Raw genomic sequence first — 14572 nt, forward strand, 5'->3', positions numbered from 1 at the left:
GTTGTGTGTGTGATTTTGGCACCACACACATCGTCCCTCTGCGCAAGTGCACCCAGCAACCTAAGCCAGCTGCCAGCTGCGTGAACCGCAAGGCGAGTTTCTGCACGCGATTTGTGCGCGGTATTTTCACGGCCGCGTCGACGATTTCCTGCCTGCGGTGGCTCCTTTCCAGCAGAAGCAAGTGCGTTTGTGCCTTGAGTAGCATTTTAAAGAGCGACAAACGCGGCCGTTGGAGGTACCTTGCGTCACTAAATAAGCTACTGCACTACTCCGTGGCCGGTGCTGCCGCCATGTTGCCGTCGCCGGCCGCTCGGCACGCACCGTGCGGGTGGTTTCCGCGGCGGCGTCAGCGCACCTCAGGCGTGCGCGGCGCGTTTTCGCTTGCAGAAGAACCAGAAAACGTTTCATGCAGTTCACGCTTTCGTCGCGCACGAACTTGTTGCTTTCGGTAACTGCTTGGGGGCCTCGAACACTGGTTTCCCCTATTCTAAAACAGTGTGGGCAGGCCCCGAAGTGGTTTTCCCTGACTGATAGCACTTGATTGAAAAAATTCCCTGTCAATTTCCTGACTTTTCCCGGTCGCTAGACACCCTGACTCTGGTTTAACTCCGACAGTGGAGTGTCAAGGCAGGAGCCCGAACGCCAACTCGTGCCCGGATCTAGGCAATGTTTTAATTGTCATTATCTGCTCATTCCCATGCACAGTTTATGAGTAATGACAAGAGGTTTGATTTTTACCTTTATAGTATGGAGGTCATACGGTCATGATGAGTGTTATTGTTGAGACAAGTGCCCTTGAACTGACTGCCTTCTAGAGAATTCGTGAAATTTTTCAAGTGCAATAGTTTTGTGTTATTTTTATGGACAATTTTGCGTTTCTCATGTGCAGACATTCTATACAACCGCAGCGCTGTTTCAACACTTCGCAAAACGCTCTGCTCGGTGTCCAAGCCATGGCTGCTTGCTTCACAACTAACCAAGAACAGCATATTTTACAGAATGTTCTCCACTGAGTGAGAAGTTATTTTTGCATTCGTCAAATTTTTAGTTTGCATTTTTGAAAAGTATGCTTACAAGTTCCGCTTTTTGCTTATGCTTGTGAATTTGTTCTTTCTTCAAAATATAAAATTTCCGAAACCTCTTCCCCAATTAGTTCATTTGTGCTCTGCCCCGTTGATAAGAATAACCGGTGCATTTTCACATGTAACAATGATTGCACGCATTTCAGTTCCACAAACAATAAATTATTTGTAAATCCTTGAAAGATGTGTAACTTTTCTATTAAGTGACCACCGAAGCTGAAAACTACTTTGACCCATAAGCCTTTTCTCGCTATGCAGCAAAATCATAGCTCTGAATGGCTCTGCATGTGCATGCACAAATTCAAAGCCAGCAGCAGTTGGGACAAATGTTAGAAAATAAGAAAAAAGAAATCTTTCATTACAACTGAGTGGCTTCGTGCACGCGTGTGTGCATTTATACTAGAGTGCTTGCTATTTATGCTAAAGTGCTCATTTTCACTGGAGTGCTCACTGAAAAAGTGGGTATCAGTCTGCAAAAGCCCGGCCAGCTGGCTCATTTGGGGTTGCCCACTCGAGACAGGCCCCTTCTCACCCTTAGTGAACTTGTCCTCGTTGATATCGATGCCAATGATGGTCTTGGCACCCCGCTCCTTGGCCCCCATGGCAACTGCAAGGCCCACAGCGCCCAGTCCCCAGATGGCCACCGTGCTGTCCTTGGTGATGTGGGCAATGTTGAGTGCAGCGCCATAGCCCGTCGACACGCCACAGCCCAGCAGGCACACCTTGTCCAGGGGGGCAGCCGGGTCCACCTGAGAACAGCAGGAGAGTTATGCCACTGCTCAGCAAGGAGAACGAGTGCTGTGGTAATCCCTGTTCTATTTTAAGTACTATTACCATTTATAACCAACTTGAAAGCTCATCTAGTATTCATTACTTTCATGGTAATATAGATCGCGCACTAATCAAACTTTAATGAGTGAAACTTCGGGAGAAAGGGAAGTTCACACTGTCCGTCACGATTCTACCGAACCAGATTGGCTGCCTTTTAAATTATTTTTCAGCTCTCAAAAACCAGTTCTCGCTTGTCTTCATCCCTATTTTGAGACAACTGTAAAATCTTTTTTAACTTCCAAGTGCTGCACGTTTCCTTCCCAACTTTTCACTAGCCAGCAAAGAGGAAGCCACTACAAGATACATCAAAACTTGCGGAACCCAAGTAGGTAAGTCCTCAACTGGACCAACCAATGTGGCTTGCAAAAAAGGCGCTCTTAGAACAATCTCACACTGCAACGAATTTAAATGTTAGCTTTTCGATTACAGTCTAACCCACTTATAACAAGCACAAGGTCGCGGGTTCGATTCCCGGCCGCGGCGACCGCTTTTCTGATGGAGGCGAAAAGCAAAAACGCCCGTGTGTACGAGATTTCGGCGCACGTTAAGGATCCCTAGGTGGTCGAAATTAATCCGGAGCCCTCCACTACGGCGCGCCTCATCGCCTGCGTTGCGTCGGCGCGTTAAACCCTACAATCAATCAATCAATCACTTATAACAAAACTAAAAGGCCAACAAAATGTCATTCAGATAACAAATAATTATTATAACCAAGTTGGGTATGAAACAATGCCACTGTACAGTCAAAGTGACTAAGCCATGCCTGTGCCTACTCATTCCCCGCAACACGCAGGAAAGACCAAGACCAACCGGAGAAGAGGAAGCCTCTAATAGCCCTCCCTGCCTTGTTTTCTCACAAAATGACTGCCACATTCATCTTACCACAGCAATGTTTTTTCAACCTCAGTGAGTAACAAGATCCCGAAGAGTACGATGCGGCAATGATGATGCAGTGCAGAGCCTTCCTCTTTGCCTAGAAGGCAATGAAACAACATGCTCGCAGCCACCCGACTCCAGGAGAGAGAAGGGGCAGCCCCTTCACTCATGACTGGCATGACATCAAAGGAGGGAGCAGTTGACTTTTTCTGACAGCTGGAAGGACAGATGCATCGCAGATAATGAGCGCACGGCATTTCGCCTTTTTTCATGTGGTAAAAACTTCCATTGTGCACACAGAAGTGTTTGCAACACAGCTGGCTGCCCTTTGTACAATGTGTGCTTCACCTTGAAAACATTACAACAGACAAAGACGAATGGCAGCATTGTAATAGGTGGTATGTATGGTGAAGTCGACGGTGCTGTAGCCGTTCATTGTTACAATCGCGGGGGTGGGGCAGCTAGAACAGCTTTTGGAGCACTTTTTGGAGCACAAAAGCTGCATTTTGGAGCACAAAAATCCACTTTTGGAGCAGCTCGTGCGGGTAAAAAATATCACTTTCGGTTTGGTTTTACTCGCGTGCGTATTTGCGTATGTTCGCCTTATCGGTGCTCCAGCGTGGTGGCCTGTTGTATGTGCCACATTGTCGTGATGATGTTTGTGGTACATGTTTGTCTCCTTCAGTTAATTGGAAAACAAGGAAAACAAGCAGAACAAGCGATTTTAGGGGCGGGCACAGGAAGAACAGATCATTCTAGGCCTCATGTCGCAGGTAGCACGCGGGATGTCTGAGTACTGCTCAACCCGCCGATCGATAGGTACATATAAGAAAAATTAATGCGAGATTACGCCTGGGAGGGACTGTGGAAAGTTCTGGACTGACTGTAGCCTTGAAAATAAACGGCTGATTGCCTAGAAGAGGGCCTGAGCGGCAATTTGAAAATACGAAATGGCCGGAACCAAGACAAACGTGGTGTGCTTTGTGAAATAAAATTAAAGGTGCGGATGTCGGACTCTGTCATCTTACTTTTACACGGCAGCACACAACACTTTGGTACGGCAGCGTGATAAACCTCGCTAAGAACTACAGCTTGCCTAAGAACTACAGCTTGCATGTGAGGGTGTACTCACCTTGAGTTTTTCCTTTTTATTTTGTATGACTAGGCTTAAAGATTGTCACGTGACACTCCCTCCTAAACTTTTTTCCTCAATGGTAGGGAGTGACGGTAGGAGTGACGTTATACGACCGCCGCGCCTCCTCACATGCTGAACACAAAACTTACAAACCACAGGCTATGCTTATATACTGCAACTTCCCGCTAAAACTAGCGTATGCTCGAAAAGGGTTGTCGAATTTTGTGCTTTGGTGCAGCGCAGACACAATTTGGTTCCATTTTGCGGTTGCGGCGCGTCTTGTAGCAGCAAGCCGCAAATGTAGCTCTCTGGTGCAATGGGCAAAGCTGTACCACCCCTGCAATCTTATATACTGCCGTAACCAGTAAGGCTACAAGTGGGTTAAACTGCACTGCATAAAAGAATAGCGGTGAAGCTGACAACTCCAAAGAAAGTGACAAAAATAAAACTGAAAACCAGACTACTTTTGGGAAGAAGCAAAATAAAGAAAGTGACAAAAATAAAACTGCAAACCAGACTACTTTTGGGAAGAAGCAAAATAGAAATGCAAACAGTAGTTTTTGTTTTTGCACTTCCAATTTGCTTTTAAATGCCACTGCAGTGCCCTTTCCCACCAAAGCCTGGGCACACACACATGCCCCAAATTTCGTGCAGATAAATATCAGCAACACATACCTTGCACAGTGATATCTCGGCCACCACAGTGTACTCAGAAAAGGTGCTGGTGCCCATGAAGTGGAAGAGGCTCTTCCCTTGGCATGTGAAGCGACTGGTGCCATCTGGCATCAAACCACGACCCTGGGTGGTCCTGAGGAGAGGAGGAAAAACCACTGGGGCAAAAGCATTTATCCCTCGAGGGGCACGAGACGGGGACCTTCGATTCTCATTCACCACAGCCTGCTTTACTCCCTGGACACAGGCCCTGTTTACGAGTCTGCCAGAACAATTGTTGCAGCAAATTTTGTCCTTGCAACTACTAACTTTCAATTACGGAACTTCTGCAAGCACTCGGAGCCTTGTTTGTGAACTTAAAATATGACAGCAAATTTTTCACTCAAAACAAAAGTCTACCGCATTGTGCAATTTCAATCTTATAACCACCTAACTGCCATTAGCCGTCCAAACCTTACCCAACCGACCGCAGGACGCACCTGATCTTAGAGCAGAGATTGGTGCGGGGATGCTTGCAGAATTTGCACTCTTTGCACTGAGGAATGTACAGCGGAATGACATGGTCTCCTGCAGGGGGAAGGAAAAAGAACAGTGGATTGGGCGCTTCGTTAGAACTTAGCATCTTGTTGACCTTCACACTTACACCAGATTATTTAGTACCCAGGAATGTGACACAGCTAGTGAACATAACAATTAAATCTTGGTCCCCAGTACCTTAAAACAAAATGCAAACAAAACCTCATGAGAACCAGCCAAATACACAGATTATATTTTCTCGCTTTACAAAAGCCCTAATTTTTCCAACAAAATAAAATAACAGCCAGTACAGCACGCTTTTTTACATATCAATATTTTCAAAACATGCTAGACCATTGTCAGCGCATTAAACTAAAAGAAAAAAAAAAAGCTCTCATGGTACTTATTTCCACAACCTACAAGTTCTCAAACACTTGTAAAGCACTAAAAGCTCTGTATTGAGCTTTGATTTAGCTGTCACAGCTCCCAAGTTCTCAGCGCGACTTCTCTTGCTTGCATCCCCCTGTGGTCAACTCACCCGGCTTAAAGCTGGTGACATTAGGGCCGACACTTTCGACAACGCCACCTCCCTCGTGCCCCAGAATGCAGGGGAATGTGCCCTCGGGGTCCAGACCGTCCAAAGTGTAAGCATCCGTGTGGCAGACCGCCGTGTAGAGGACCTGGGCAAGCCACCGGAGTCTTCCAGAGAGCCCTTCCTCTCACAGAGCAGGCTGCTAATGTGCAGTCAATTTGGTAGCGAGCCCTAGTGCGCCACTGCAAACCAGTCAGGGCTCCACCAAGAAAACATTTTGCAAGGGATTTTCCTGGCCAGCAAAACTAATTCTGAAAAACTTTTTACAAGAAACTGGACATTTTTCGCAACGTTAATATACTACTTGCTAGGAGAACATGCAGATGCAAAACTGATGAGTACTGAAAATTAATAGTGATTCAAGACTGGGCCAAGAAAAAAAAAAGTTTGTTCGACATGCACTCTACATGACAATACTACGTGCAGTCAAGAAGAAGCAAGAAGCACCTTGATTCGGACTTCTCCCGCCTTTGGCACGGCAACATCGACAGTCTCGATCTTCAATGGCTTTGAAGGTTCCCAGGCTACAGCTGCTCTGCACTGAATTACCTGCAAAATCAAAGTTTTCTAGTTAGAGCCCACGATCTGCAGTGCACAGCCAACACAGCCATCTAGGTACACAAGAACATGTTTTTCATATTGCAGTCAAATTTGGCACCCTCTTATGTAATAAAACTTTGTTATGCTGTTATCACTGTCCATTAAGTTTCAATAAACCGGAAGCTTAAAATGAAATTGTAGCAATGGTGACTACTCCTTCAATCCCCACAAAGTGAAAATTACCACACTACAACAGTGCTGAAATGAGAATTTGGGGACGTTAGACATTTTCCCCATAGCTTTAGCGGGGCATTATGCCAAAATATTACAGATGAACTTTGTTATAACGAACGCTGATACAGTGAGTTATTGGATATGGCGAACAAAATACAAACTTTGGTTGGCCACCCTTCATTTCAGTGATGCTCATTCTTTCTATATCGAAACCGGAACCACGAGAGCCGCACAGAATATCGGCTGTAACAAAGAAATGGAAGGTTTGCGCGAGGCTCAAAACTCAAAAGCTGCTCAGTGCTGTGAAAAGCCAGCTCAGTGCTGTAAAAAGCCACCAGCCGAAGACCAAATCCTTTTTAAAATAAATAAGAATGCCGGGCCGTTTCGTTAAATGAACTTTGTTCTGTTGTAATTTCACGTTCTCATGTTCCAGTCCACTTAGTTTGAAATGCCACAAGGAGACAGGTAAAGATTACCTCATTTATAGTGGGTTCGAAGCCTAGAATAATGCGGTTTTGTACCTACGATGTTGCATCTGAGGGTCTTGATTGATTGATTGATTGATTGTTGGGTTTAACGCGCTGACGCAACGCCGGCGATGAGGCGTGCCGTAGTGGAGGGCTCCGGATTAATTTTGACCACCTGGGGATCTTTATCGTGCGCCGAAATCTCGTACAAACGGGCGTTTTTGCTTTTCGCCTCCATCAGAAAAGCGGCCGCCGCGGCCGGGAATCAAACCCGCGACCTCGTGCTCAGCAGCGCAACGCCTTAGCCACTGAGCCACCGCGGCGGGTGTATCAGGGCCTAAGGCCTCACCCACAAACTTTCAACCAGTTCTATCCTGTGCTGTCCAAATCATTTCTTTGCTCCCCAACCTTTTTACTTCATCTCTCCACTGATTCAACAGTCTTGTAGTCCCGGCTCCTTTTAGACACTGTGCTACCTGAATGGTACACCACTTGTCAGTTCTGTGCCTTACATGCCCGAACCGAATGCACATTTCCGTCTCTTAATTTGAGTTGGGATGTCTTCCACACACGTTCACTCCCTAATTCAAGACGCTTGTTTCCTATATCCCTAAGCGCCATTCCTATCATTCTTATTTCCATGGCTTGCTGGGCTGACCTCAGTTTTCTTTCAAGGTACTTAAAAGTTACCTTAAAAGGTACACGATGGGAGAGCACTCATCTCATTCTGCTTCTTCTGTGTCATTGTGTTTATTGTGCTATAATTTTTTTAGAAGTACATGAAAACTTTCCAAGCAATGTGTTGTACCAAGGTCCAATGCTCTGAAGGCCTCTAGTTTTACTTGGTAAGGCGCCAAGTTTCAGCCCCACATGTCATCACCAGCAGTACACATTGGTTGCACGCCATTCTTTTCAATGATGTCGGTAGCCTGCTGTTCATTACTTGAGAGTGCTTGTTAAATGCATCCCAACCCATACTTTTACACTAAATTCGATTAGCACTGACAACTTATCCAAGACTGTTACATTCACCCACCCGTTTTAGTATTCCATTGCCTAGAATGAGAAGGGCATGTCCAGTTAAAATTGCTCCAAAATCCTTTGTGGTCGCATGATAATTTTTGGGAATTAAATTCATAAACTTTAGTGGCGTGCAAAAATTTTGCAACTTGTTTTTGTAAAATTACCCTGCCCCTATTAATTAACTATGCTTGCATTCTGTGTTGTACCGGTTATCCCAGATCGCCACACCATAGAAAGTGCATCCAAATATGAACACCATGGGTGGAACAGGGTACATGGGTTTGGGAGCAGTCCTGGGAGCAGGCAAAAGTGCCTTTTGTAGCAGGCTTGGAGCAGCCAGAAAGGCCTTTTGGAGCAAGTTTGGAGCAGCGAGAAATGCAATTTAGAGCAGATGTAACACCATTTCACAGCATTATGATGCCTCCCTAACCTCCCTGCTGGCCGCTGTGCCAGCCCCATCCAAGTTAGCTTTATCTATCTACTATTCAGGCATTCTACCATGCACTAGAACCTATACACCGACCCGACTCAGGAACGCACTTCTTGTACTATATCTGGAGGTTTAGAACATGCGGAGTTACCTACCTTCGGCCCCAGCGAGCGCGCCTCATTATCACTGTTCAAAGGTCAAACCTTACGCGCAGAGCCAAAGGGTATCAGATAACAGGCCTTGCTTCGCGTCCGGTAAACGGTAGTGTTTAGGCGAACTCACGGTGGCATTCCGTAAAACAAGGTGTTTGCTTGCATTTTTTCTATGAAACCGCGGTTTCAGTGCGTGCGACGCTGAATATAGTTTTGTCTTCGCCTGTCACAGGGTTGCGAAAGTCAATGAACTTGCAGAGTAGATTACGTAACTAGAGCGTGTTAGAAGGCATGATTAATGTTAGACCATCCCCCACTAAGCAAAGGTAACCCCAAAACTCACAGGCGAAATGAGTAATCACCTCAACAAAAGCGAACCGAATTAACCGGCGAGGGCAAAGCGTCCAAGAGCCTGTTTGTTCAATACATGCCGCTACGAAAAAGTTGCGGGCAGCAAAGCCAGGATTGGCAAAAATGGGTGGATAAATTTACCTCTAATGCGAATATTATGCGAACCTTTTATGCGAATATTATTCTATATGTTTGCGCTAGGCCACAAAAATATTACTTTTGGTCGTTTTTCATTGATTGTGGCGCGGCGGCCGACACTGACAAACAAAATTGTGCAAATGCGAAACAAAGAAATGCAATGAGAAGGAGGAGAAGGAGGAGGAGGAAAAACTTTTATGCAGAGCATGTCAGCGCTAAGCGTGCCGGATGAAAGTGGATCCCTCTTCACAGGATTCCATATGCTGCCTTCACCACCTAGCCCCTGGTAACCAGCCGTAGCTGATCCTCCAAGGCGGGGCTGGACAGCAAGATCTCCCATCGCTCGCTAGTAAGGGTGGGGTTCTTAGTGGAGGAATCGCGGATGGGGGGTGGGTGTTTTGGGCTGACGTCGCACTCTCCTATCATGTGGCGAAGAGTACCGAGCTGCTTGCATAATGGGCAGGTCTTGTCGTACTGATTTGGAAACATGCTATTCAGTAAGCGAGGGTGAGGGAAAGATCCTGACTGAATCTGTCGATACAGTATTTGCTGCTCCCGCGTGAGAAGGAGGAGAAGGTACTTAGAACCTGCGGCCTTACGGCTAAGCCAAAACCACCTTTCATAACTGCTCATAGCCTTGATGAAACAAACCATAACCGCCTTGATGACACCAAAAACACGATATTTTAGCCAAGTTTCCGGGCACGATGCATCATGGCAGTCATAAATTGCGGCTCAATTCAGGCGCAGGACGGCGCTGATAAATGAGTTTGGCACAGCAGGGCTGGTTCGGCGCTGGATGGTGCAGGTAAACACGTTTGGCGCTCGATGGCACAAATGGTGCAGCTGTTTCACCCCTGGAACACCCAGAAAGCCAACTACTTCATCGTAAGCAGTAGAGGCAGCAAAGGTGTTTATGTCAAGCATTTGAGTGGCGGTTCACAGTCTAGAAAACAATCTCTTGGTGGATGATAATAACGAGCAAGTGATTTGTTCCCTAAAGTGCACTGCGGAATGTTGGATTTAGGAGCGCTTTTGTGAAGGGAAAGCATTTATTTTGCTGAAGCTTTTGACTGGTTAAGCAGACTGGTTACTGCAGTGAATTGATTATACCTGTACCCAGTCAACCTGGCTTTTGCACAGCCAGTTCAACAAGACCAGCACAAAGTCCCTTAATTGATTACATAAAAATTTTTCTGTCCAATAAATTTGTTGGCAATAAATTTGTTTCCCCTCTTTTCTTAGATTTCACAATTGCCTTTGACACGATATTATTATGCCAGCATTTTCAATAACCTAGAAGGGTATGGAATAACCTGGTCACCACTGATATACAGTCCCCGACCGTTTTTTCGGACTCGACGGGACCCACCGATAAGTCCGAATAATCGGTAGTCCGAAAAAAAAAAGGATTCACTGAACAAAAAACCTTTATTGGCCCAACGGCTGGAAAAACGTATATATGCACGTCTGTACACACCCACGCCTACGCGCAACTAAGTCCGCCTCTATTTCTGCCAGCGTTTGTTCGTCACTGTAGGCAGACAATAGCCCTGTTAGGGCTCGCGCTAGATCAGTATTTGATGCCTCTGGCACTGGTGGCACGTCATCATCGGAGTCGCTGTCCACCTGCGCTGGTTCGAGGACCTGGCGTACGATTTCGTCATCATCCAACTCGGCACACGGCAGGACGGCACTATCGATGTTGGTGAAATCTTCAAACGTAGCCGCTCCCACATCGACACCGCTAGCACGGAGGTCATCGAAAATGTTGGATGATGCGGCAGGCGGCATCTCAGCTGTGGGGTTCTGGACTGTGTGACTATCCTCGTCCTCACTGCCAACCACAAATCCCGCATACCGAAAGCAGTTGCAGCCATGTGGCGACACAGGTCCCGTGAGAGCACCGAATCTGGAGTCCGAAAAATCGAACGGCGGGCTGTGCGGCGTCCGAAATATCGGTCGTGGATATACATGTACTTCAATGGGACAAGTGGCCGTGCTGCGAAGGTGTCCGAATAAACAAGCGTGTCCGAATTTTCGGCGTCCAAATAAACGGTCGGCGACTGTACTTGAAAAATTATTGAGACTGTAGAGAATGTTTGATTTATGTAGCAAGCACTTCTGCGGAAGGTGAACCACAAGGCTCCACTTTCAATTCTTTGCTATTATGTATATTTACAACTTGGTCACCTTAATTAACTTACATCACTGTGTACTATATCCTGATGACACAACCATTACTTGGACTACTTCGCACTGCTGTCACTTGAAACTTGAATACACCAACGGTTGTACAAAAGTCGTGCTATGACAACCACCTTATTATCAATCCATCTAAAACAAAACTTGACTTTTCAATCTAGTCAAAGGCATTCACCTTCTTATCAACCCTTAACTCGAGGTGCCTCCTCTATTTCCGCTTGTAATAGTGCCATCTTCTCGAGTACTTATCTTCACTGCCACGCCAAGCTTAAAGGTGCACTGACACGAAAATTTTATGTTACACTTTTATTGCTTTTATCGGTGCTTAATGGTCTGGCGAACCTGAAAGAGCACTTCAAATACTTCAGCGCGCGATAGTTAATTACATTGAACGGCCTGAAAATCATTTGTTTCAAATTCCCGCGCTTTCATCCCGAACAGCGCATATGACAGAATCCCGGCCTGACCACACTGCGTTGTGCAGACGTCACCGGCGCCCGCTCGCCGCTCATGGGGCCGCACGCGTGAAGTGACGTCATGAGTTTTTGACGAGCGCTGTCGCATCACTTCTTTTGGCTTCACGGGGTGATGTCACGCTGATGTCCATTTGCTGAGTGCCGCTCCGCGCGCTGCTCCGTCGGCGCGATAAATTAGATCCAATTGAACTATGTTCTTCGCGTCGCAGGCCGCTCATATTTCAGCCAGGGTATTCTGTTGAGTGAAGGATGCGAACTGTGCAATAATATTAACGCTGAAAATTGGTGTCAGTGTTCCTTTAACCTTCGTGCTCACTACTTCAGGAAGATAAATTGCTCAGAATTTATGCAGAAACAAAAGGCTAACAGTATTTTTTCCCCTCTTAATGTCGTTTTGCCTCTGTATTTTGCCTTCACTCTGATGTCAAGAATTAAAAAATAAACAAATATACTTTGAATACATCGACTAATCTTTTGCAAATTGCCGATGTCGCCAGGTTTGCAACAAATAGCATGCACTAATTACAGAAAAAAAAAAAAAAAAGACTTCTGCCTATGCAGCAATTTCTTCCCAGAATGACCTGTTTTTGCAGTTAAATTGCTATCAACATACTTCACATGAAAAGCTACTTAGGAATTTTGTTTGATTGCTGCTTTTACAGCTTCTGTAGCCCTGTGTTTTTGTTGACTGTGCACCTTTCTTATGCCCTCTTCTTACTTTTCTGTGTCACATTGCTTTCACTTGCCTCTTTGCCTGCTTTAGTTGTACAATATCAATCTGATGATTACGCATCTATGTGAACATTTTTATGTTACTGCTAAATGGAACACGACTCAAATTGTACGCCTATCACTTCAAGTATAGTTCATATGAGAATTTCTCGTTGCTATTTTAATTTCATCAAACCATTACTTTTTTGCATTACCACTAATTGAAGGTACTACTGCAGTTTTTCTTTCAATTATGGGACCCTCTGTGGGACCATTTGTTTAATATTTTGAATGTAATAATTCTTGTTACCCGCAAATAAACTAAATTTAATTTTGGAGCAGAAAATGGCAGCTGGAGGTCTCGGCACCTGCCTGTGATGGAGACCTGTGCAGAATCAGGCCAGAGTAAGTTTCCCAATACACCAACCAGGTCTAATGTAACAACAAATAACAGTTACTGAGTGGAATAAAGCAGCCTATTCTGGCTAGCCAAAATAATTTTATCCTTTAAGTTTGTCATCATCGTCATCATCATCACCATCACCCTGCTCAGGTCCACTGCAGGACGAAAATAGTACAGGAAGCTTTTCCAGCACAATATCTCCTCCCTCCTTCAAAAGATCCACAGCTATGATGTCATCACTTGCAGCTTTTCCTCTTTTCATACCTTTGAAAGCCTTTCCAACTTTTGTAGCTACTATGTAGTAGGACATCACAAGTTGAGCTCGTACTATCAGTAGTTTGCCCTGGTCTAACGCCGCTGGCATACAGCCTGGTGTAGAATCATTCTGCTACCTTTATTATCTCGTTCAAGTTGTGTGTAATGTTACCCTGTTCGTCTCTGAGTGCATACATCCTGTTTTTGCTGATGGCTAGCTTTCTCTTAGTTGCTTTCAAGCTTCCCCCTATTTCCAGCATTTCCTCAATGACTGCCATGTTATTATACGCATGAATGTCATTTTTTTTACTTCTGATAATCAGTTTCGACAGCTCGGCTAATTCAATCTAATCTGCCGTACTTGACACTTTCATGTACTTACGTTTGGCAATTCCTTCCTTCGCTTTCTTAGTTAGTTTTTCAGTTTGTTCCCTACATGTTGCTTCTCCCACAGCTGCTGCTGATTCACTGATTGCCGTTGTTAGGTTGTCATTTAGCCTGTCTACACTGACCTCGTTCTGCTCGTCTAGAAGCGCGAATTTGTTTTGAAGTACTTTTTTGTGCACCCAGGGGTTCTAGAGTTATTCAAATTTTAGCGATGCTGCTTGCGTCATCCAGGGTCGGCATCCTATTCCTAGCCCGGCATGGACACGGCATTTCTGAAACAGCACTGAACCTATTTAAGTTTGTATTACAATTCAGTTTTGCCACCCCAGCCTATCTGCTCAGCAATATTAATTTTACAATCTAAGCTTGTATTACAATTCAACGTTGTAGAACGAGCCTACTCCAAGATAAACCTGCAAATGCTACCTGCAGGCTTTCATGGCTCTGGCCCAGTGCAAGTGACAAACGAGTCACCTTGCCCATTGTAGCGACCAGCAGAAGTAGTCTGAAGACATGGAATAGAGGCCGTCTTGTTAGACATGACTGTGCAGTAGCAAGCACAAAGCTCAGAATGTTTGTTTATGTATTTATTTAAGTACCCCAAGAGGGCAGGACATAAAGGAGATCCAAGTACATGAACAAGAGTGGTATTTAAAACTAATGCAAATACAGTAAAAATACAATGGAAAGTAAGTGCAACGTATAGAGCTGGTGCTTTAGCACAATCAATAATGCACATAAGATACCAGGTACTGATGAACCACACATATGCAAAACATTAATTACTAGAGGGTACATATGTAAAGTCCAACAAAGCTTATATTTGTATACTTATATAGACTGAAAGGGAGGTGAGCATCTGTGAGCAATGATTTATAAAATGTTGGTTGCCATCAAGAACGTAAGAAGCATGGTTTGAAATACTGGCGGGTCTGCTCCTGTAACAAAATTATGAGGCAAAGAATTGCGTTTGTTTTACAGCCAAGACAAGAGGCGAGTTTCGACATTTTTTAGCTTGGACAAAGAGATTAACTTTGTAGCTGAACTGGCCACCCTTTATAAAACTTTTAAGCAAGCATGAAATGCAACATTTACG

The 14572-nt window shown here is 45.1% G+C and overlaps 1 protein-coding gene across 1 annotated transcript in view; it reads right to left on the reverse strand.

Moving 5' to 3' along the window:
- Fdh (alcohol dehydrogenase class-3 Fdh) overlaps nt 1-14572 on the reverse strand; it is a 51016-nt gene that overhangs the window by 34550 nt on the left and 1894 nt on the right. Inside the window, exons 2-6 of the mRNA XM_077677621.1 lie at nt 6152-6253; nt 5651-5792; nt 5076-5163; nt 4600-4732; nt 1615-1831 (exon numbers count right to left, since the gene is read on the reverse strand). Of these exons, the coding sequence (XP_077533747.1) occupies nt 1615-1831; nt 4600-4732; nt 5076-5163; nt 5651-5792; nt 6152-6253 (682 nt within the window). The remainder of the gene's footprint in view (nt 1-1614; nt 1832-4599; nt 4733-5075; nt 5164-5650; nt 5793-6151; nt 6254-14572) is intronic.

This window comes from Haemaphysalis longicornis, unplaced genomic scaffold (assembly GCF_048455015.1).
Source record: "Haemaphysalis longicornis isolate Haplotype H1 unplaced genomic scaffold, Haemaphysalis longicornis Haplotype H1 scaffold_1, whole genome shotgun sequence".
NCBI lineage: Eukaryota > Metazoa > Arthropoda > Arachnida > Ixodida > Ixodidae > Haemaphysalis > Haemaphysalis longicornis.